This window comes from Oryzias latipes, chromosome 12 (assembly GCF_002234675.1).
Source record: "Oryzias latipes chromosome 12, ASM223467v1".
Taxonomy (NCBI): Eukaryota; Metazoa; Chordata; class Actinopteri; order Beloniformes; family Adrianichthyidae; genus Oryzias; species Oryzias latipes.
This window is the reverse complement of record NC_019870.2, coordinates 18,139,165-18,164,158: the sequence shown is the minus strand read 5'-3', so window position 1 is coordinate 18,164,158 and position 24,994 is coordinate 18,139,165. Positions and strand designations below refer to the sequence as shown.

Sequence of the window (24,994 nt, the reverse complement as noted above, 5' to 3'; positions counted from 1 at the left end):
GGAACCTCCCCCTCCGTGAACAGCCGCCTAGACAGCCAAATGCAGCATCACAGGCGGGGACCGCTCCACCACAGCTAAGCGGTGATGCAGGTCCCCATCCAGAGCTGCAGTGCCTGAACAGTAGCCGACCCAGAGGGAGAGGATCCAGCTGAGGAAGCACCGGAAATAAAATTGAATAAAAATGAGAATAAACAAGTAAACATATTGATAAAAACAATAAAACATTAAAATAAAGTTAATTAAAATAATGCGTTAAAAATCAGGTTCAAGTTCATAAAACAAGATAAAATGGATAGATAAATAAATAAAATAAAAATAAAAAGTACATATAAATAAATAACTGAATAAATAAATAAAAGTAGTAAAAAATTAGCTAAAGCCAGGTTAAAAAGATGGGTCTTGAGCCTTTTCTTAAAAGTATCAATGCTTTCTGCGGCTCTCAGGCCCTCTGGCAGACTGTTCCATAAACGGGGACCATAGTGCTGAAATGCAGCCTCTCCATAGGTTTTAGTTTTTGCAGTTGGAATGGTTAACAGACCATTGCCAGAGGATCTCAGGCTCCGCGAGGGTTCATATCTTACTAAAAGATCTGATAAATAAGAAGGCGCAAGACCGTTAAGACATTTAAAAACGGTTAAAAGTATCTTAAAATCAATCCTGAAGCATATGGGGAGCCAATGCAGGGATTTTAAAATTGGGGTGATGTGAGCTCGCCTCCTGGTCTTTGTAAGAACTCGTTCAGCCGAGTTCTGAAGAAGCGGAAGGTTCCTAATGTTGGTTTTTGGAAGACCGGCAAGCAGGGCGTTACAATAATCAACTTTACTCATGATAAAAGCATGCATTAGCATCTCCATATTCGCAAGAGAGAGCAGTGGGCGGACTCTAGCCAGATTTCTAAGATGATAAAAACCAGTTTTAACCACCTCTTTTATATGGGGGATAAAAGTCAGCTTAGAGTCAAAAATAACACCCAGGTTTCTGACTGTTTCTGAATGACTTAATGAAAGTTGCTGCAGCTTCAGAAACTGTTTCTCCCTCTTGGCTTCAGGACCAATAACTAAAATTTCAGTTTTTTCCTGGTTGAGCTGCAGAAAATTATTTGCCATCCATAATTTTACATCTAAAATACAGTTAAAAAGTGCTTCTATTGGTCTTGTGTCATCAGGAGACACAGCTATGTACAGCTGGGTATCATCAGCATAGCTATGAAAACTGATGTTGTGGCTCCTGATGACATTCCCCAGAGGAAGCATGTAAATGTTAAAAAGCAAGGGGCCAAGGATGGAACCTTGAGGCACACCACAATTAATTTCATGGACCCTAGAAAAGTGTGTGTCCATGCTTACCATAAAGTTTCTCTCCATGAGATAAGAATCGAACCACTTGAGAACAGTCCCTGAAAGGCCAAGACTTTTAAGTCTGTTTACAAGGATCAGGTGATCAACAGTATCAAAAGCTGCACTTAGATCTAACAGAACTAGTACTGAGATCTGACCTGAATCCAAGGCACATCTAACATCATTAACGATTTTTAACAAGGCTGTCTCTGTGCTGTGGTTCGTCCTAAAGCCAGACTGGTTTATCTCAAAAATGTTGTTTTGTAAGAGAAACTCGTTTAGCTGAATAAAAACAAGTTTTTCTAAAACCTTACTTAAAAATGGCAAGTTGGACACAGGTCTGTAGTTATTGAAAATTGAAGGGTCTAAATTAGTTTTTTTGAGTAACGGTTTCACCACTGCCGTTTTAAAGGCAGCAGGAAAAATACCCGTCTGTAGAGAGGAGTTCATGATATTTAAAATCTCACTCTCAAAAGACCCGTAAATGGATTTAAAAAGTGATGTGGGGATGGGATCCAAAAAACAAGTTGTTGGATTAACTTGGGAGAAAACTCGACCAAGTGTTGCAGCTTCAACCAGGTCAAAACTGTCCAGTGCTTCCTCAGGTAAAATCAAGCCATCATTTCCAATAAAAAGGCTTTTCTGTCCTTTTATGATGTTCACTCTGGCAGAATGGATCTTGCTCCTGAAGTGGTCTGCAAAGTCCTCACACAATGAGGCGGAGGCTGGCATTGTGTTTTTGTTCGCATTTGAGTTGATTAAAGATTCAACTGTGGTGAAGAGGACTCTGGGATTATTTTTATTTACAGAAATGATGTTCGCAAAATATGAATTTCTGGTCTGTTTTACGGTTTGATTATATAGTTTTAGTTGGTTTTGGTATAATTGATAGTTTGTTTCAAGTTTGTGTTTTCTCCAAAGTCTTTCGGCAGATCTACAACGTCTCTTCAATTGTTTAATTTCCTCAGTTCTCCAAGGGGGTGTGGCTTTGGTTCTTATCTTTTTAGATTTTAGAGGAGCAACTGAGTCGAGACTGGATTTTAATTTACTGTTAAAATTTTCAACGAGTAGATCACAGGGGGCCGGCAAGACAAGTGGAGAGTGGGAGCGAACAGATGTAATAAACTTTTCGACCACCTCAGGAGTCAAGTAGCGTTTCTTCACCGTTCTCACAGAGGTCTCCTGCTTTCTAAAACCAGTGATGTTAAAAAGCACACAGTAATGGTCAGATACAGCCAGATCCACAACAGCGGACACACTGGTAGGTAAACCATGACTGATGACGAGGTCAAGAGTGTACCCCCTGTTGTGAGTCGGCTGCATGACGTGTTGTTTAAAATCAAGAGAGGAGAATGACCATATAGAAAAACCGAATGCCTGCATCAGAGACATCAAGACCTGGATGACAATTAATTACCTTCTCCTGAACCCAGAAAAACTGAAGTCGTTATACTAGGTCCTAAAATGGACAACACCTCTCACCCACTACATCAGACAGTGGAGGCGCTGAGCAGCTCCTTCAGTGACAGACTTCTACACCCCCCATCCAGGAAGGAACGGTTCCGCAAGTCATTCATCCCAACAGTGGTGAGATTGTACAATGCCACAGTTTAAATATGCATGTACAAACCGGTTATCACACATCCATAGCCCATCTGTATATTCTGTGTTTTTACTTTATTTATTTAATTTTATTATTACGCATAACATACGTAATGTCGTAACAGTGTACAAGTTATTACTTACTTTTTTACTTTTCCTATTTTTGCACATTTTGTATTTGTATTTTTGCACATTTTGAACACCACTCATTCTTTTTCTTTTGCACATTGCTATCATTTCTCTCTGCTTTTTGAACTGCTGTAGCAATTGAATTTCCCCAATGTGGGATCAATAAAGAATATCTCATCTCATCTCATAAAAACCTCAGAGATGTTCTGTCTGCTCAGATAGTCTCCCTGGATGGTATAAGTATAGCCTCAAATTCCACAGTTGGAAACCTTGGGGTTTTATTTGACCAGGACTTATCATTTAAGGCTTACATATCTCAGGCGTGCAAAACTGCATTTTTTCACCTGCGGAATATAGCTAAGATTAGAAATGTACTATCTAAAAGTGATGCTGAAAAACTCATCCATGCATTTGTTAGGTCTAGACTGGATTACTGTAACTCTTTTTAGCAGCGTGTCCTAAGAGTTCCTTAAGAAGTCTCCAGCTTGTTCAGAACGCCACAGCTAGATTGTTAGCAGAAAATAGCAGAAGAGAACACATCACTCCTGTGTTAGCTTCACTTCACTGGCTCCCAGTTGATTCCAGAATCAAGTTCAAGATCCTCCTGTTAACCTATAAGGCCTTACATGGACTGGGCCCGTTACTATATTAAGGACCTCACAGTCCCTTACCACCCAAACAGAACACTTTGCTCACAAAATGCAGGACTGCTTGTGGTTCCTAGAATTTCTAAAAGTACAGTTGGGGGTAGAGCGTTTAGCCACCAAGTCTCTGTCTTGTGGAATAAGCTCCCAGCTCATTTGAGAGAGGCCGACTCAGTTTCTACATTCAAAGTTAGACTGAAAACATTCCTGTTTGGACAGGCTTATTGTCAGACTAACTATTGTTCAGAAAATATTTACCTTACTTTTAATTTTTTTTAATTAAACTTAACAATAATAATAAAGTTGTCACTAGGCTGCGAGAAGTTTGAAGCTGGGGAAACTATGGTGCACTGGGGTTCTGTCCTCTTTTCTCATCTACTGTACTTCTACCCTCCTTCTCTCCTCTATTCTTGATCATTATTCATCATTTAGCTCTCCACGCCTCTGTTTGGTGCAGTACAATTCATGTATTCTCCGTCTTTCCCACTCCCGTCCGGTTGAGTGGGAGTGCTTCCAGATTCCAGTTCGTTCATCTGACCGTGTACGTCGTTCCTGGCTTACCTCTACTACTGCTTCTACACCTGGCTGTGGATCTTGTCTCCGGCTCGTCTTACGCCCCCAGCCATCCCCGAACTTCATCTGGTTGAAGATCATCTGCTGGACTACTTAAACATGTAGTTGTATAATTAGATAAGCTAATTCTCTCTAAGAGTTCTGGTAAATCGCCTGTCGGTCCTGGGGGAGGATCCCTCCTTCATGTGGGCACCCCTGAGGTTTCTTCGTTTTTTCTGGATTCCGGCTTTTTTAGGAGTTTTTCCTTACCGCGAAGGGGGGTCTAAGGGCAGGGATGCCAGTTTAGTTTAGTCTGTTCAGTTAAATTTTTAGTACTATCCTATTGAATTCTATGCATTTATGATCCTTTTTGATTGTATGTTTACCTTACAATTACCGGTACGAAGACCACTGAGACGACTGTTGTTGTGAATTTGGGTTATATAAATAAAATTGAATTGACAGTCCTTCAGTCTAATTGTAGTCTTGTACCATCTATGGGATACAACGGCATGTTTGTAAAGTGTTTTTTATTGTGACCAGCCTGAGACACTCCTGTGCAATTTTCATGCCATCATGCCTTTTGTATATATGGAATTTTTTTTATTGTGTTCATCTCATTAAAAAAAAATAATAACAAAAGTTCTTTATTTGTATTTGTTGGGTGTAAAACACAGGCTTCCTTTTTTAGTGCTTCATATCCTTGTTGGGGAATTGGATGAATTCTGTCGATCATTGCTTCAGTTTATTCATGTTTTGAGTTCTTCAGGTTGGTTTAGTGTCTAAACTCTGACAAAGACATCCTTAAACTATGGGGCGGTGGTGACAGAGGTAGAGCGGTTGACTCATATTTGGAGGATCACAGGTTTGGTTTCGGTCCTGTCTGCCCATGCATTGAAGTGTCCTTGGGCCAGAACCCCACGTGGCTCCTATTGTTACAGATTGGTGCCGAGTATGGCAGTGGAGCCTCCATCAGTGGGAATGTGTGAGTGTGAGAATAGGACTGTGACTCTAAAGCGCTTTGAGCCTTGGTCAAAGTAAAAAAGTGTTTTATAAGAAGACGCAATGTTTCATTTAAACAAGTTTATTCACATTCATTTCATTTTAACACAGTGACTCTGCCTCAAGTTTTACCTGTTGGATAGATTGCCTACAATTCTTACTGTACCAAGAATGTTGTTGTCAAATCAAATGTGTTCATGTCCCGTGTCAAAAAACAAGTCATAACTATCACACTTCCAACACTGTGCTTAATAAAGGGTTAGGGTTTTTACTGAAAGCTCCATTTTTTTTCCAAAATGGAATTTGACATTAAGGTCAGACAAGCCTTTGCTGGCCTTAACTGTTCATAGAGGGTTTCCTCTTTAAATGTTTTCACTTCTTCAGATGTAACGTTAAGAACTTAAGCAATTTTTCTTGACAGTTCTTTTAAACAAGTTTCAGTTTGTGATGGATCGGAATCAGCCTAGACATCCACTCCCAAGAGCAGAGACTGAAACTGCCTCGAGTTTTTGTTCCAATTAAAAGTCTTTAAAAAATGTGTAAACCGAAGAAAACAATTTTCTTTCTTTACCTGCAGCCCTCAAAGCATTTGCAAATGATCAAACAAACCACCAGTGGGTTTTACCACAGGGTTACCTGGAAGACTCATTTAAACATGATCTCCACCCCAGCTGGTCTCTCTTTTCTTTTGCAAAATTTAAAACAACAACAAGGTGTGTGTCTGGTTTGTCGGCTGTCATTCTTCCTTACACTGCTTTTCCTTCCTCATAGCACACCAGCCATTTTCCAAATACGTCCTCAGTGGCATGACCAATATCTCATTTGATGGTTTTGCACTGTCAAGAAAAATTACCCGAAAATATAACGAATAAGCATAATACGTAGACTTGAAAACAAAAAATATAACTCAACTTTTGTAGTGTTTACAAACAACAGGAAATGTATTTCTTATCTTTTTCCATTTAGCATCTGATGAATGAATAGAAAGTGAGAGTCACACTGTTTTTAGCATCTTAAATAAGCACATCCCTTGTAAGAAGAGTTCAAAAAGATTTGGGGCTAATCCACCTTCTTCTTAACCTTTGAGGGCCTCCAGAGACCAGAGAAAATAAACTTAGGAGTCAAACTTTAAAAAAAATGAGAAAATCAGACACAACTGAAAATGAGTTGGCAAAAAAAAGACGGTGGGGCAGAAAGGTATTTAAATTGTTCTCAACCAGATCCTGCAGAACTACATTCTTCCCAGTTCCAACGCAGCCACGCTGCATCTTCAAATCCAAACCCCAATCGGCTTCAACCCTCAAAAAGTTTTGTTATACTTTACATAAAGACATTTTAAATGGAAAAGTAAATAAATAAGCGCTTGTCATAAAACCTTTTAGAGAATATCTACTTTTTATGAGTATCTGTGATACTGTTGCAGGTTAAAGGTTTTCCAAAAGATGTAAAAATAGTTTAATCTGTAGATAGGTTGGCCTTTTTATGAAAGCCTTCACTAAATAAAGATTTAAGTAATTATAAACCAGTTTTTGTGAACAATAGGAGGCTGTCAGAGAAGTAGGCGGCCTGGTTTCTTGTTTTATTAATTGTTTTTCTTCTTTTTTTAACTGAAAAATATGTGCTCTTTCTTGCATTTATGAGGTTTAATGTGTGTGTGTTTACAAACAAAATGATGATACTTAAAGAGTTAAATATTCAAAGAAAGTTTGGAAACTCGCTTATCATTTGCATCAGAAAAAGCCCCATCGAAACTCTCCTCTTCCGTATCTTTGACGCCGGGAGGAAAAGGCCCCTCCCGCGCGCGCAGCCTGCGCCGCACCTGTCCTATTTGGGAGCAGAACCTGACAGGTGAACGGAAGACTCCGCCCCAAAAGCCAGTTTCACATGCACTTGTTTTTTATTTAGGACCATCTGTTGGCTGTCAAAGCTCATTCGCTCCTGTCAGATTCTGTCCGGACACTGAGCCGCTGCATCGGGACAACCATGCAAGCCTTTAGACGCAACCGGGAGGAGTGGGTCCGGATGTCGCAGCGCACGCCGGGCATCCTGATCTTTGGTATGGTCATGGCTCCGTGCGGATGGATCCTGGACCTTACCGCCACCGTGGCGCCAAACTGGAGAACCCTCCACCAGCTCCCAGGCAGACCGACGGACGCCGTGATGCAGCAGGGCATCTGGGACATCTGCTTGGTCACTGAGACCAGCAGCAGTGCCACCAGCACCAACAGACCGTGCGGCCAGGCGGACTCCACGTACTTCGGAAATCAGATCATTGGGATCGCGCAGGGCATGATGGTGGCCTCGCTTATAGTGACTCTGATCGGTCTGGCCGTGGCGATCCCGGGGGTGCGCTGCTGGAGAGAAAACCCCAACTGGTTGGTGGCGGGCCTGGCGGGGCTCCTCATTTTCTGCTCCGGGGTTCTGACCATCATCCCCATCGCCTGGTACAACCACATTTTCAAGAACCTAACTTCGGTCACCACCTCCACAGACATCCGGGTGGGCTACAGCATCGTGCTGGGCTACATCGGGGGCATCTTTGAAGTCCTGGGGGGCATCGTCATGTTCATCGGCATATGCCGCTGCTGCGGAGGGAAGAACCGGGGCGAGAGGCGCCTCAAAGACGTGGTGCCCCGTCCCAACCGGCGCAGCGACCAGCAGAGCGAGCCGGAGAGGCGCGTGGACGTGCCGAGGCTCAGCCGACCCCGGAGCACCTCGCCCAGCAGCGTCGCCTACACCAACAGGTCAATGGAGGCGGAGGAGGATGATGTGTCCTTCCCCAGGGCCAAGAGCCCCGCTGCGCGCTCAGGAAACACTTCCTTCAACGGCAAACCCTATGACGCGGATCTATGAGGGTCCTCCAAAGACGCACAGAACTTTACGCAAAAGAAGGAAGTCCAAAAGCCTCACTGCCACAATTATTAATAAATGACTGTTTAAGTATTTTCCTTCTAACAACAGATTACACACTAAAATCCTGAATTCTTGTGCCCAGTGTGTTTGATTATTAACTATTAATTTCCGTTTAAAGTATAAAAATAGGTTTAACAGACAACAGGTGAATGTGTGAGAGCAAATATTGTGACATTTGTAGGAAATAAAAGTGTTTTTTTTTCACTACTCTTTTGGCAGTATACTTCTTTTTTTGTAATAACGGAACTCCTTAAATGTTTTACTTTTCCCTCTTTTTGAATGTACAGACAGTGTTCTTATGCACTTTAGAGTTTTAAGTCAACAACTAGATCCCTGCTGAAAGATGCTTTCCTAAGTGATCAAGGTTTCACTCTCTGCTATGTGAACAAACCTAATAAATGGTTTACAAAGCACAGTGCGTTATTGAGTTTAATATCTAAAGAAACTGTGCCAAACTGGAACTTTATCTGGCTTTGTTAAATCATCGTTGTTATTGATTTATTTTGAATGTTTCCATTGTCTGGTGGGAAGAATGACTCCATATTGTCAACCCATACAGGAGAGTAGAGTTTAGGACTTTGAGGTCTAGTTTACAAGCTCAATTTGGGGGGGGGGGGCTTCAAACCTAGAGAATTGTTGCATTACGTACTTGGTAATATCAATGCTTGTTTCTTTCACCTACCCTCTTTGGTAAACCTCCTAAGTATACAGAAATGTGGTCTGTCCGGTTTGGGAGGTTATGTTGTGTCTGCATCCTGCCCTTCAACATTACTCTCCCTAAACATCTAAAGACATGAAGAATTCTAACTTGTTAGTCTGTAACGGCAGTCTTCCTGAAAATGCGGTTTCCCTTCAGTACCTGTTAAACACCAGTAAGGCACTTTTGAACAGCTGTTAAGGCTCAAACTTTTGAGGATACAACCTTTATTTATACCAAAATGTACTGACAAACACTACAGCAAAAAAAAACAAAAAAACTCACAAGGCAGAACAGTGAATAAACACAGACCATAGCATAGTTCAGAGATCACTGTAAACATGCACAGCTAAAACAAAAAAGGAAGGTGCAATGCACTCTTATTTTTTTTATCTGTCATCCATCAGAAATTTAAATTTAGAAACAGTTTAAATGTTGCTCTACACAAAATTTCTCAGACTGATAATAGTACTACATACGTGATTTCTTTTCTAGAGTCAAGCATGGTTGTTTACACTGCACAAACTGAATCCTAAAAAAGAAAGAAGACACTAGTGTCAAGAAGAAAAAGTCTTATTTTCTGTCTTACATGTTTTTAACATGTTTTTGTTGCATTTTCTCATTAACAAAGAAAACATCTAAAAACTGTGCTTCAGAGTGTTTCTTTATTAAATTATGGTGAATGTAGCAGCAGACGAAAAAATTACCAATGAAGCTTGTAGTCGTAACGTAGGACCTACAATGGTAAGCCACAAGCTCCCTATACTCCACTCTGATGCATCCACTCGTAGACCAAAAAATCCACGTACCTTCTCTGTTGTCCTCGTCTGAGCTGGTATTTGGCTCATAGCTGGATTGCCCTAATATTGCCATTTTTGTTGCACCAGTAATGTTAAGTTGGGGTTGTGAGGGGCTGTAAGCTAGCGGGAGAGCGTGTAAACAAAGAGATGATGTGAAATGGGGGGCAGGCTTCCTCCCCACCCACAACTCAGAGGCGAATTTCTGATGAACTACCGTCACTCTGCAGAAACTATGTCCTAGAAAATGACAGGTTTTTTGAATTTCCCTAAAAACTGCCTAATCATAATTAAAAGACCAATGGGAAGACTTTTACAACAGATCAAAAGATGACTGGAGTATGACTAAAGAAAATCTACAAATGGGGTATAAATTTTGACCTGTTTTTGCAGTGCACACATTTTCTTTGGGTGGTCAAAGAAAGTGCCCTTACCTACAATTAATTGTTTCCTCTTCTGTTAAAGTGAGTGTTGTTAGAGACCAGGTTAGAACTCATTAAAGAAAACTCCAAGTCAGTCTGAGTGTGATCTGCATAGCTATGGTAAGGTGTGTTGTTTTAGCTAATGAGTTTGCTTCAGGGAAAATTTTAGTTTAATTTAATTCTTTGTACTCTTTGTATTTTTACTATTTTTTTTACCTGGCTTGATCTGGCTTCCCGTCCTTTTCATCATATGCTAATACATGTTTATGTTTTCATGTCTTTGCCCTAAAACAAAATAAGAACTTAAGATTGAAGGCAATGAGTGAGAACTGACCTCCACAATGTAAGCTTATGAGCAAAACTACACATCTATCTATAAAATCTATAAATCAAGAGGTAAAATAAAGGAACATAAAAGTGCTGACAAACAGAAGTGCAACAAGAAAACAGATTAATTGATTCATTAATTTCTGTTTTTTTACTCTAGTACACATTTTTGACACTATACCACAGCCACAAGAGGTTGCTGTTGTGGAACAGAAAGTAGAAAAGCTCAGTAATGATGGCAAGTGTGGAGGTATGAAAGAGTTTAGGAGAGATGGCAGTAGAGTTTCTATTGTACCTCAAACTTAGTTGTTTGACAAGATCTTGAAAAGAGGATCTCTGAGGAATGGAGATGTTAATTGGTTTCCATCTTCAAGGTCAAAAGTGAAATTGTGGAAACAACAGGATTAAAACTGATAAGTCACACAAAGAAGTTATTAGAGAGAGTAGCTAGACTGAGGTCAGAAGTGAGTGTGAGCAGCGGTATGTTTTCATTTAGAAAAAAAGAAACTCAGGTTGCTTTGAGGATACTTCTGGAGAAGAACATAGAGGATAAGAAGTTACGGCATTGTGTCTTCATAGATTTTGGGAAAGCCTATGACAGGATACGGACGGAGGAACGGTGGATTGGATGAGGAAGTGTGGAGTAGCAGAAATCAAATCAAATCAAATCAACCTTTCTTTATATAGCACTTTCACAACAATAAATGTCACTCAAAGTGCTGTGCATAAAATACAATAAAATTTAAAAACAATATGACAAGACAAACAGTGCCGACACCCCCCCCCCCAAACACACACACACACACAGATACACATTCGCACACCATGATAAAAAGAGTGATAAAATGATGGAATGTAGAGACATGGCTTCGTCATGAAGTGGGGAAACAATATTTTGGGGACATGTCCACATTAGCGACCCCCCACCCAAGTTCACGGAGTACGCTACCACAGGACCCCCCCAGATCCAATCAAAAGATTCAGACCCGGGAGATCCCATTGCAGTGACCCTGTTCACTGAGAAGGGTCAGACACTGATGTAGAGGATCTCTCAGAGGAAAACACTGGAGTTACAAATAAAATGTAAAAGGAATAAAATTAAAATTAAAATATATTTAAAACATGAACAAGAAACAAATAATAACATAAACCTTAATAGATATATGAAAGGATAAGTGTAAATTAAAAAGTTAAAATAAAATAAATAAATGTATATACATACACATATGTTTCTCTTTTGCCTTTTTCCCATCAGGGGTCACCACAGCGAACAAGTCGCATGGTAAACTTGGCAATGTTTTACACCGGATGCCCTTCCTGACACAACCTTCTCAAAGCAACCGGGCTTGGGACCAGCACAGAGGTAGAAAGGGGAACAGGGAGCAGCCCGGAGTTGAACCCTGGTTTCACGGATGGAAGGCGCCGCAAACTAGCACGAGCTAAACCGGCTCCCTTTATATACATACATATATCAAACTAGTAAAAAGAAAAAACAAATAATTAAAGTATCAAGTAAATTCCTGAAATTCAACTAAAGGCTAAATTAAAAAAGTAGGTCTAAAAACATGAACAGTCTCTTCGGCCCTGAGGCTCTCTGGGAGGATAACCAAAAGGCCGGTATCAGAGGACCTCAGGGTCCGCGAGGGCTCATACTTTCAAATCATGTCAAATAAATATGAAGGCCTGAGACCATAAAAACATTTATAAACCAATAAAAGAACTTTAAAATCAATCCTGAAGCGCACAGGGAGCCAATGCAGCGATTTTAAAATGGGTGTAATGTGTTCCCGCCCCCTGGTCCTCGTCAACACGCGTGCTGCTGAATTTTGCAGCAGTTGAAGGTTTGCTATCCTTGTTCTGGGAAGACCAGAGAGCAGGGCATTACAATAGTCTAATCTGCTGGAAATAAAAGCATGCATTAGCACCTCTGTGCTGGCAAGAGAGAGAAATGGGTGAACTCTGGCTATATTTTTTAGATGATAAAATCCTGTTTTTGTGATATTTTTAATTTGTAGGATGAAATTCATCTCAGAGTCAAAAATAACACTCAGGTTTCTCACACACTGAAAAGTTTTGTAATTCTTTAGTTTAGATAAAACAATCTCTCTCTTGTCTTCAGAACCGATCACTAAAACCTCTGTTTTGTCCTGGTTTAGCTGTAGGAAGTTCTCTGCCATCCATGACTTGATGTCTAAAATGCATTTTAAGAGTGTGTTGACCGACTTTTCGTCTTTAGGAGATACAGCAATGTAAAGTTGAGTGTCATCAGCGTAGCTATGAAAACAAATGCCATGCCTCCTGATGACATCCCCCAGTGGCAGCATATATAGATTAAAAAGTAGTGGGCCTAAAATTGAACCTTGGGGGACTCCACAGTTGATGTCAAAGACGTTTGAGGAGCAAGTATCCATACTTACGCAAAATCTTTGATCTGTGAGATAGGAATAAACCACTTTAGTACGGTACGTTGTGAAAAAACATGTTGGAGGTGTTCAGGACATGTATGAGAGCTGGAAGACAGTGGTGAGATGTTCTGTTGGGGTGACAAAGGAGATCAAGGCGGAAATGGGACTGCACCAGAGATCAGCTTTGAGCACCTCCTTGGTTCTTTGGTGATGGACGGACTGACAAATGAGGTTAGACAGGAATCCCTGTGGATCATCATCTTTGCAGATGACATTATGATCTGTAGTGAGAGCAGGTGAAATTCTATTTGGGTGTGACCAGGATGGACAGAATCATGGATGAATCCATCAGTGGAACAGCTTTTAGATGTTTTGGGGATCAATGCAGGGAAGCAGATTGTGATAGTTTGGACACATAGAGAGGAGGAACAGTCTGTTGGTAAAAGGATGCTGAGGTTGGAGCTAACCAGGAAAGAGGTTCTGATGATTTGCAAGGCAGACTGTGAAAATTGCACCCGATGAAGCAGCTTGAGTTAAAAATCAGTTCAAATCAGAAAAGACAACAGGCTCTCCGTCAGTAGTGCCAAAAAAAAAACCCGCCATGAATGTGAGCATGCAGTCTGCTCTTTGAAAGAAAAGCAGATGTTTACATAAACTTATAGCATATCTTTCCTGTTGCTTAACCTGCAAGTCCATGTCTAGATCAGTGGTCTCAAAGCTTTTTCAGTCCACAGACTAGTTTAATGTCACACAATATTTTCACGGACCGGTCCATACAGGGCCGAAGTTTGTGTTTAATATTTTTAAGCTTCCGGTTTCTGAATTTTTTTTTTTTTTTAGTTAAAATGACATTTTGTTAAAAAAAATCTGAAGACATGTCACGAGGGAGAATCAGGGAAGCACCCAGGCGCAGAGAGGAGGAGGAGGCAGGAGGTTCAGGGCAAACGGGGGCTTTAATAACTTAAACAAAAACTACAAACCAAAACCACTGCTGAGGATGGTAGAAAACTCTAAACTTGAGACACTCAAAACAAAAAAAGAGGGGACATAAAACTATGGAGCAGCACAGGAGGAAGGGAAAGACAGGACTTAAATACATACGTATTTAGGTGGAAACAATGAGGGCAAATGGGGACCAAAAGTAAAACTAAAAATAACAACATAACAGGAAAACTTTTAAAATAAAACAGGAAACTGAACTGAAAACATGCCGGAACAAAAAGAGAATCAAAACACAAAGGCAAAGAAACTGAAACCGTAAAACATTAGTAGATTTTTAATATACATATATATATATTTTCTTTTTACATAAATCCTAATTAACTGTGTATTTTTTAACCCCAAAGGAACATTTTCTGCGCTAAATTTTCTTAACAGATGCCTGTCTAATTCACTCTTGCTGAAAGACAATTCATAAATGTCCCTCTTACAACTTTCTAAAAATCAGCAACTTTATTCTATTCTATTATGAATCTTCATTCTCTGTAAAAAAATTGGGCTCTGTGTAAAAGTTCAACAGCAGGAACAGAAAGACGTTGGAGGCAGGAGCAGGTGTCACACTGACCCAGTCAGTCAGGATGATGCATCACTTTGTCAAGTCAGCCATGAAGCACTGAGACACTCCTGGAAAAGTTAGAGCAGTATGAGACATATGTCAGGTACAAAGATGCTTTAGAAAAAGAAAAAGAAATAAAATTCGACTTAAAACATCAACCCTTAAGCTATGTTCACATCGTTCTCGGCAACATGCATTCAAGTGATCACTTTCTAATTAAAAGTCTATGTAAATGCATGTTTCAAGCTTCCATGTTCAAAACTCTTGTGTTCATGTGCAGCTATGAAAGGTTCTAGTAGCTTCTACTACTGCTTAAATAATCTTGTGTTGATGATTTCTTAATCTTTGTTAATAACGATACTAATAGACTCAAAAATTGGGGGCAAGTTGGGTGAGGGTGGAGGGGGGCAAAACATTTTCCTGGGAGGGGTGCCGCCCCTTGTCCCTTGTAGCTCCGCCCCTGTAGTGACATGGATTTGGTTTAAGGACGCTAGCAATGAATCGAACCATATCTGTTTCATGCCCAAATCGCGAAATTTACCATTTCGACAATTCACACTATGACTATTCCAGTGGAGCCAGTTTAGCTCGTGCTGGTTTGCGGCGCCTTCCATCCGTGAAACCCGGGTTCGACTCCAGGCTGCTCCCTGTTCCCTTCTCTACCTCTGCCGGTTCCAAGCCCGGTTAGAGAAGGTTGCGTCAGGAAGGGCATCCGGCGTAAAACATTGCCAAATTTACCATGCGACTTGTTCGCTGTGGCGACCCCTGATGGGAGAAGCCGAAAGTGGAAGAAGACACTATGACTATTCCAAAGAGGAAGAAACCCCTTGCTGCTTGTCCAGTATGAACACAATGGGCTAAATGCACGGCAAATGCCCGGTGTGAACGTAGCTTTAAATAAAGGAAAAATATTTAGTTGAGCTAAAAATGTTGAAGAATTTTTAGACTCTTTTCTAGGGCTGTGATCACCCGTGTTCCCATTTGTAGTATTCTCAAACCAGAGATGTTCCTGCATGCATCTAAGTGAAAACCAGTGACCAGTAAATTGTTCTTAATAGACACAGTTAAGCAAAAAACAGAGCAACAATTGTTTTACAGCTTTATCTGGGAAGAATTTTATTAAAATAAATATTTAAGCTCTTGCCAATTTTTATGATTCTGCAAAAATCTCAACAGATGAAGGGCTAAGTACTGCCAGACAAAAGACAATTCTTCCTTTACAGACTGATACATCAAGTTTTCTTTCAATGAATAAAAAAAAAAAACCTTTGTTTGCAAAAATGTGCCGTGAGTGTTGAGTTACGTTGAAGCTCAGGCACATACACGTCTGAGTCAAGCAAACAGTCCATAAAAACCACACCTTGCAACAGGTAAAGAATCTGAGCAGATCCAGAACTGCACCCCTTTACAAAAAAAAACAACAACCTACATTTCCAGAGGCTAGTTTTTTTAAGAATCTCTTTGTTCAAATGACATAGGAATGACACAAAATAATCTTTAACAAGCATTTCTCTTCAAATCAAACCTCTTCTTTGGGCTCTTTTGCTTTGGTTGCACAGATTATGCACCTTAATGCAAAACCAGAGCTGGGTCTATGATGTTACAAAGCTTTTGACTTGTTAGTGTCCAGCAAGTAAACTGGCTCCAGAGTTGAGCATCAGTTTTTGATGAAATCTTATGAGTTTCTCATGAATCCTGCTTGTTTTGTTTTTTTTTACAGATTTTTCTTCTTGCTCAGAGTTTTCCAGGCTATGGTGCATTGAGCATAGCAAGTTTGAGACCAATGAATCAGAGATTGCAACTGGTGTAAAACCTTGGGGAATATCTTTTGCAAATCATTTAGCTTTGGCAACATATATGGAAACACACAAACACCAAGCCAAAAGTTTATGTTCCTCAATTTAACCCAAAAGCAGGATAAACAAAATGTTGTTAAAAAAAAGGAAACTTTGCAAAAGAGCCCCTAAAACACAGGTTAGTACAGTTTAAGCATTTTTTTTAATGTATAAAGCTTTTTATTTTATTTTTGACATTTTGGATGAACTTTCCTTTTATGAGTTGATTTTTTTTTATCTCATCAGAGCTCAGATTTGCAAAGAATAATTTGCCACCCAAATGTCTTTTTGGAATGTTGTCAATAGGCCTCATTAGGCACTCATCACTCTTTAGGCTTCATTTTTTGCTTCTCAGCATGGATAATGTCAAAGGTGATCTGTCCAGTGTGTACATGCCTTTGGCTAACACCACCATGAGAAACTATGTGGGTTGTTTTGCCTCACAACAGGGATTGTGACCCAGAACTCTTATTCAGTGACGCTAATAAATCAAGGAAACCATTAGTTCCTAGATCAATCATTTGTCACCGGATCACCCAGAATGCACATTCTCAGTCTCACTTTCCCCTTTAATTAGAGCTCCTGTCTCTTTGAGGTGGGCATGTCAGTCAAACATGATGTGAGGCAGCTTTATGTCATTTGAGACACCCAAATAGCCTACAGGAAGGTTCTATGAAAATGAAGCTCATTCTAATGCAGATGAGACGGCACAGACCCGGAGCTTTCAGGAAATTCAGTATTGAAACTAAAAGAGGGAAGTATTTCATTTATGCTCTTAAATTTGGTACTTTTTGCTTAAAAAAACATCTATGTATTTGTTCTGGAACAATGACAGAAAACATTTGTTTTAGAGAAAGCCAGCTATATATTAGTGTAATGTTAGAATAGATCTTTCAAACAGGAACATTTCCTTTTTGAAATGGTCTTTTAATTATAATCATGTAGTTTTAGGAAAAATAAAAATAAGAAATTAGCTTGAGTTGTGGATGAGACTGATGGCACAGAGTAAGCCCGCTCTTACGTCCTGACATTCATCTGTTTATGCTCTCTCATGCTAGCTTACAGCCCCTCACATCCCCAACCAAACATGACTGGTGCAACGAAAATGGCGAGCAATATTGGAGCTATCAAGCTGTACAGTTTTGAGCCAGATCAGACAAGGGAAAAAAAGGCGAACATGGATCTAATCGTCCACAATGGATGCATCATTAGGAAGCGGAGCAGGGAGGGTGGGTTGCCGTAGTAGCGTCTATGTCACATCTATAAGCAATTTCCAACGGCATTTTTGATTCTGCTCCTGTCTCACCACAATTTCAATAAATAAATATTCAGAAATGCAATTTTATGTTAATTTTCTTTATGTCCTCCATCATGAGAAAAATGCCACAAGAACATGTTGAAAACACCAAAAACATGATTTTCATCGGAGTGCGTCATTAAAGAATGGAGCCTCTCTTGTGTTTCTCTGTGTTTACATTTTGTAATTCATTTCCATAGTGAAACAGGACTGGTCACACTTACCTCAGATTAAGTTGAGGTTTAGCGATCTTAACAGTAAATATCAGCTGCTTTAAGTTTCCTACAAAACACACACACACACACACACACAAAGACAGTTAACTTTCTTACCTTCATTGCAGTGCAAAAAAATAAAATTACATAAAAAACACTTTAGAGAGAAATGTAATGAATGAACGCAGTGACTTGAGGTTTGAAATGTGGAGCCAAGGAAGACATGCCAATAACGATATGCCGATAACAGCAGTTGCACATATGACCTCTGCTTCAAAACAGTCCTATTCCAAAACCATCAAGGAAAATGAAGACAAATAATTGCGTAGTCTATTACACAATAAATACAGACTGAAAGTTTTTTTTTTTTTTTTTTTTTTTCTACTTGTAAGAATGGTTTGCAATGCCGATTTACAACATCCCAAACTAAATTTATTTACTCAGTGATGGATGACAACTTGTTGTGAGGCTCTATGATTATTTTGGTAAGAAGGAGCTAAAATGGCGTGATGTGAAACTTTTTATAGCAAGTTGGAACTAAAACCAGAAAGATATCGGGATCTAACACAAGTTCAGGAAAGTCCATGATGCTACACTGTGCAAAGCTGGGACAAAATCTCATCAGCTTATACAGTACATCAAAGGTGACTAAAGGAAAGCGCAAACCTAAGTTTCAAAGTGGAAGAGAAAAACATCACACCCAGAATCTAAAATGGGAATAAAATTAATGCACGCACACAAACCACACACACACGCGCGCACACACACAGGCATGCTCAAACACAAAGTTTTGTTCAAATAAAACCACTAAATCAAAAAATACTTAAATAAAATGAAAGGAAAAAAAAGACACTGGAATGTTTTCGTACCTATTTTGCTTTTGTCTTTGTCTCAACTTGGCAACAGTGAAAGCCAGAATGAGCAGTCCGACAATGACAACCACCACACTGATGGTCAGTGGTAAACTCAGATCCCCGTTTACAGTGTCATCACAGAATTCGCCGCGGTAGCCCAAGTCACAGTCGCACACCAGATTGGTGCCGCCTCCCTTAGGGGGCACACAGCTGCCGTGGCTGTTGCACTGAGTGTCACCGCAGGTTGGCAGGCTTAAGTCCATGCTTCTTGCATGTACAGGTATGGAAGTTTCCATTACAGGAGGGGAAACACCCTGAAACACAACAAGAGAATTGACAAAGCAACCAACTTCCTTTTGATTTTATTCAAGGAGAGGTGTGTGCTTTAAACATTTTTTTAAAGGAACATAATTGTTTTCATTAACTAACAACTGAGTCAACATTAAGCACTCTTGGAAAACATGTTATTCAATGCCTCTGAGCCAAAAACACTTTTTTTTTTAAAAGCCATGACTAGTAGTGGCTCAAACTTGTTTGGAAAAGTTAAGAATTTCTCTCATGTTGGAACTCATTGAGAAGTCCTTTGATCTCAGAGAATGAACTACTCATTAAAAAAGGTTTTGATTTGTTTTTAAAAATGACAGGAAATGATGAATGCTGGAACAGATAAACTCATCCAGCACGTGGCTTCCTGTCTCAAGAACTTTTATTATTAAATATGTTGTTCAAATGACAGTGACAAAAGCCAGACTGCTGCAACAAAAGAAAAACAAAACATTCAAAAAGTCCTTACAGTCAGTTATATTGGAGGGTTTTTCTTTTTAAAATAGGCAAAAAGTCACATTTATTCAACCACGTTATGAGTCAAAAAAGATGTTTGCAAATGAAAAAAAGACAACGTCTTAACTGCTGTTCAAAATGCTGCATTAAAGCTTTTATGCAAGAACAATTTTGGAAAAGCTTAAACAGTAACAAGAGTATCAATATCTGCATTTGAGTGGTTTCTGATCTTTGTATATTAAAATGTGAATAAATACTTTACCTTACCCATCTGGCTGTTTGAAGTTCATGGCTCTCAGCCAACAAAATCCATAAAAGCTGCAAATGGATGTTTCTAAAGTAAAACACCTGAGCCGCATATATAACAGGTCAACATACAAAACACTTACTGGGGAAAAGTTTTCAGTGGTTCCCTGTGCAGATCAGGTTTCTGCTGGAGTTCAGGTGAGCTTGGCCGTGCCGAGGCGTCCCAGTAGAAAAAGCTTTTTGGAAGTTTTCTGCTGCTTGCAGCAAGAGAATGAGAAACACAGGAGGTGGGGAAGTGGAAGAATACCTGCCAGACACACTGAAACTCACTTCCTCCTCCCCTCCTGATTGCATTACATCACATTAACACACCACAGTTCACGCCAAATACGACAGGTGTGAGCCAATTAGGCTTTTCATATGATGAAGCTAAGATGCCATAAAACTTTTTAAAAGTTGGTTCATGCTGGGTGGAAGTTGAGTTTGTCTATTATTTTTGTCACAGAAACAGGATTTAGTGTCATGTTACACAAGGGACAAACCCATGTCAGATTTAACAGGGAGGAGTCATGTTTTCTAGATGGGTGTTTTGATGGAGTGCAACAATGAAGGCGTGTTTGGTTGAAACATGAGAAAGGGGGATGTGAGGGCAGAGCAGGCAAGTCGGAGGGAGACTCACCTGGCAAGACCTGACCACACAAACATGTCTGTGAACATGTGAGTTAAACATCTGTTATGCAACTTCTACGGAAGTGTTGAGAAAGAGAAGTGGGTTGCTGTGTTCCAGTATCTTCTACAGTTACACACATGCCGCTGTGTTGCTGTAATTGTCTCAGCCCAAACACAAACATCACAAATCACTGTCATTACTCAGTGGTTGTCGCAACTTCATCCTCGCTGAGGTGGAAATGTTTAAAGACCCACTTCCATGAAAATGGCATGTTTAACATGTTCTTGTGGCATTTTTCTGACGATTGAGGACATACATAAAGAACGTTTAGCTATAAATTGCATTTCTGAGTATTTCATTATTCAAATCTTTGTAAAATAGGAAGAGACAAAAAACACAGTTGGAAAAGTTGGAGCGTATTTGTGACAGAAAATACAGTGGGTATGCCACAAGCTCACGGTACTGCTCCACTCTGACGCATCCACTAAGACAACTACATCCATGTACGACTTTGTAGTCCTCGTCTGAGCTGGCATCAGGCTAAAAACTGAACACTGGCCTTGATAGCTCCAATATTGCTCACCTTTTTTGTTGCATCGGTAATGTTAGATTGGGGTTGTGAATGGCTGTCTGCTTGAAGCAACGGAGAAGGGAAGAGACAGTCCCACCCACAACTGAGAGCTCCTGCTGTTCTTCAGAAACTATGTCCTAAAATGACACAAGTTTTTTGATTTTGGTTATAAATGGAATAATCATGATTAAAAGACCACTGGAATTTTTTTTATATAGATTGAAAGATGATCAGAGTAAGAAATAAAGTCATTTTCTGTTATTACATTTAATGATATCGCTAAACGATCAAAAAAGCTTTGCATGTCATTTTAATTGTAAGTAATTAACAAATAAATTCCAGAATTGAAATGCTGCAAAGAACAAAAAGAACATTAAAAAAAACTAAATTGAAAAAAAAAGAGTAAATGAAATTAAATAAAATAAAAAGAATGAAATTGAAGTTTTGGCTCTGAGCAACTCAGATTTGCAGATGACAACACAAAAGGTTTTAGGAGAAATTTCAGGTGACAGTTAGAGCTGCTACATGTCCGCTGTTGTGTGGGACAAAAATCTTGGGTCAATGTTCAATAATGTTCAAATATCCCAAAATTCAATAAAATGCAAAAAGAAGCTTTGATTTCAAGATATGAAGATAAGAAGAGCTAAGGTGTTTGAATAATTCCAAATACACGTGTGAACTGGATTGTAGTGAAATAATCAAAGCTCTTTTAATTACAATCAATGAGTATTACATTGTGCACTGTGAACTTCCTGAAATGTTTTAATTACAATCAATAAGCTATTGATTTTCTTTACTTGATCCTCAATGCGTAGCAATAATCTCTGGTTTAATGTGATGCAGTTATCTAATGATAATCAATGCTTACATATCGGTTACATAAAGTGTGAATCATTAATGTTTACTGAAAAGATGTAAGAATTCTTTCTGAGGATAATCAATAAGCACTCGATTTTGTTACTTGATAACTTGATCTGCACTGTGCAGCAATAATATCTGGATTGAAAGAAATTGTATTCTGAATATAATCAATGAGTTTTACATATCTGTTACATGGTCTGTGATTCACGTTACGGTTTAAAAAAAACATAAATTAATGTTTTCTGAAGATAATCAATCGTCAGTAAGCATTTGATTTTGTAACTTGAAAAGAATCTGTCTGATCAGAACCAGATAATGAAAACTATGCCAAACTCTAAAATGAATTAACTCAGTAGGGGTAGGATAATATAACCCTTGTGCTATCTTAGATGACCCCACCCTTACATTGACGTGTTCTCCCCTACCATGACAAAGGTGGAAAGATTTTATGTAATCCATGGACACCAGTGAAGATTACAAATCATTGAAGAAAAAAGGTTCAGTGCACTGTCTAGTGGGTCTACATGACCCAACTCCCAATGTTAAAGTCCCAAGGATAGCACAAGGGTTAAGATCGCTTCTTCCCACTCCTTTTCAAGCAATCTATCAAGCTCTACGTGATTTTCATAAATTATCACTATATTTAAATAAACAAATGTGACTTACGTGCGTTTTTGTTCTTAGGTCTTGATTTGAGACTCTCAAACAGGAAACTGCAGCAAGCAGCTCCACGCTCAGCCTATAAACCACTCTGATAACTAGCCTTAATCTGCGATAGGTTCCAGGAAAAAGAAAAGCCCAGTCTCAAAACTCGCTTGTTTGGTTCTCCTAAGTTGAGTTCCAGGAAAGTTGTAGAAATGCTACAGTTTCTAACTTGTTTAAAGCAGGAGGCATGTGATTTCTGAACCTTCACACGCAACCTTTAAAGTTGATTACAGGAAGCAGCTGCTGCCTGTCAGGTCAAATGCATATGATTTGATTTAACTTTAATTTTTATGACAGACCAAAAATACAAGTTTTGGTGAGGTAAGGCGGAGCCAGTCCATTTAAAGATTTAAAAACAATAGAATTTGAAAAACTCTAAAATGGACAGGCAACCAGTGTAGAGAAGCCAGAACTGCTGTAAAATGCTCTGCCTTCCACGTTCCAGTTAACAAATGTGCAGCAGCATTCTGCACCAACTGGAGACGGTACAAGGACTAGTGAGAGACACCAAATTGCATTGCTGCACAAAGTTTAAATTTGAAATTTGATTTGAAGTGGTTTATTTCAAGCAATCAAAGCAAGAATAATACCCAAAACAATACAATCAGCATTCATACAGTCATACAAAGATGTATCAACTTAGGATAATTAGACATTAAATCAAAGATTGCTTGAAAGGAAGTGGAAGGAAGCGAACTTTTATAATCCCACCCCTGTTCTACCGTAACAATTTTTAATTACAATTACTTCATAACTTTTTATTTTTATCTATGCCTTATCAACACAGTTTCAGGTCATTAAGAATCCTTAAGCATCAATAAATCACATGACAAAGATGAAGTAGCAAATAATTATGTAAAATAGACATAACTCTTTCAGAAATCAACACGATCATGCAGATCAGTTGTCTAAAATATTTGCAGATTATATTTAAATCAAATCAAACTTTATTTGTGTAGCACTTTTACAACTCATGCTACTCAAAGTGCTTTACATAAAAACATAATTAAATTTAAATACAAAACGACAAGACAAAGATCTTGTTTAACACCCCCCCCCCCCAAACACACACACATCACGATAAAAAGAATGATAAAATGATGATTTTGCACCTAAGTGGGGACATCTGTGACCCCCCACTCAAGTTCACAGAATACACTACCACAGGACCCCCCAGCTTTAAACAAAGAGCCAGACCTGGGAGATCCCATTACAGTGACCCTGTTCACAGAGGAGGTCAATGATGTGGAGGATTCCTCTGAGGATGTTTGAAAGTTGGTTTTATTTTGTAAATTCCTTTGCAGATCTGATTACCAGTCATTTCAGTCATGTATAGCTCATAAATGGGAAGTAAAATCACACAAAGACAATGACAAAAACTAGAAAAAAGGAACTAAAACAAGTATTCAATCCAAATGTGTTTAGTTTCAATAAAGGCCGTTCTGAAACAAGACAAACTAAATTTCAAGTGTCAAAACTTAAAAAATAATGTATATTGACAGTAAAATTTGTTACCAAATGCATATTAAGTGAAATGAATTGTCAACATTAGAAATACAAAATTATGTATGCAGACATAAGTCAGGTTGTAAATCCCTTTTGCCATCTTAGATGACCCCTTCCTCACATTGACGTGTTCTCCCTACCATGACAAAGGTGGATAAAGGTGGAAAGATTTCATGTAATCCATGGACACCAGTGATGATCACAAATCATTGAGGAAAAAAGGTTCAGCGCACTGTCTAGTGGGTCTAGATGACCCAACTCCCAATGTCAAAGTGCATAGGATAGCACAAGTATTGCAGACTGAGTCTTTTTTAGGATGCTGAAAAACCTGTCTGGGAGGTCAGGGTTACTGCATCACTTAAGTCATTTTGTTTCACAGAAGAAGAAATAACGTGTTACTTTATGGTTGGGAGTTGCAATTTTCAATTTTCATGTATTACAAGAACAAATTACCTTTTGCTTACATCTACAGTGTAGATTTTAAATAAAATCTTGGGACCTACCTTTTACCTTGAATTTAAATCATGGCTTCTCTTCATTACCATTTTTAATTTACTTATGTCTTCAGCCATCTTTTTTTTTTTTTTTTTTTTTAAACAGTTTGCTTTTTTTTTGTAATTGCCATTTATCATAGTTTTGTTTAATTTTTCATTTAGACGTATTCTAAGCCAAATTTATTATAGGGGTCTTTGACCTGGTCACTGTTCAAATCCCAATTCTTACCATGCATGGGTTTTCTCCAAACTCTCTGGCTTCCTCCCATGATCGAAAGACACCCTTCAAAGGTCAACTGGTTATTCTGAAATGTCCCTCTATGTGCAAGTGAGTGGATTGTAAGGCCCTTTGACAAACTCATGACCCATTCAGGGAGTACCCCACCTTTGCCCAACAGTAACTGGGTTTGCTCCCAAAGAGATTCAGCAGGATATGAAAATTACTTCAGACCCCAAATTTTTTTGTGTTCCAAAAGTGCCGTTTGGCAGATCCAACTATTTATCTGAATATTGTGAGCCAGGAGTAACATTTTAAATTGTTTTTCTTCTAATATTTAAGACTTTATTTTTACTTTCTG

The 24,994-nt window shown here is 39.1% G+C and overlaps 1 protein-coding gene and 1 long non-coding RNA gene across 4 annotated transcripts; one reads left to right on the top strand and one right to left on the bottom strand.

The window, feature by feature from the left end:
- Window positions 1-7,164: 7,164 nt before the first annotated feature.
- Window positions 7,165-9,118, top strand: LOC101166151 (claudin-23). The gene has a single exon (XM_004074862.4). It carries the CDS (start codon window positions 7,250-7,252, stop codon window positions 8,117-8,119), a length of 870 nt encoding a protein of 289 aa, XP_004074910.1. The 5' UTR covers window positions 7,165-7,249; the 3' UTR covers window positions 8,120-9,118.
- Window positions 9,119-14,087: 4,969 nt separating this feature from the next.
- LOC101165988 lies at window positions 14,088-22,603 on the bottom strand. Of its 3 annotated transcripts, none has more exons than XR_909733.3 (7): window positions 22,378-22,603; window positions 20,863-20,987; window positions 19,753-19,863; window positions 19,626-19,681; window positions 18,599-18,897; window positions 17,739-17,796; window positions 14,088-14,450 (listed from the first exon to the last, which is right to left on the bottom strand). It is a non-coding gene; the product is annotated as an uncharacterized LOC101165988 (long non-coding RNA). The 3 variants fall into 3 exon arrangements; XR_909732.3 differs by having other exon boundaries at window positions 19,631-19,681; window positions 22,378-22,602; XR_177475.4 differs by lacking the exon at window positions 19,626-19,681 and having other exon boundaries at window positions 22,378-22,590.
- Between the last annotated feature and the right edge of the window lie 2,391 nt (window positions 22,604-24,994).

Coding starts and splice junctions, on each gene's coding strand:
- LOC101166151 (XM_004074862.4), top strand. CDS start 7,250: ATGCAAGCCTTTAGACGCAACCGGGAGGAGTGGGTCCGGATGTCGCAG.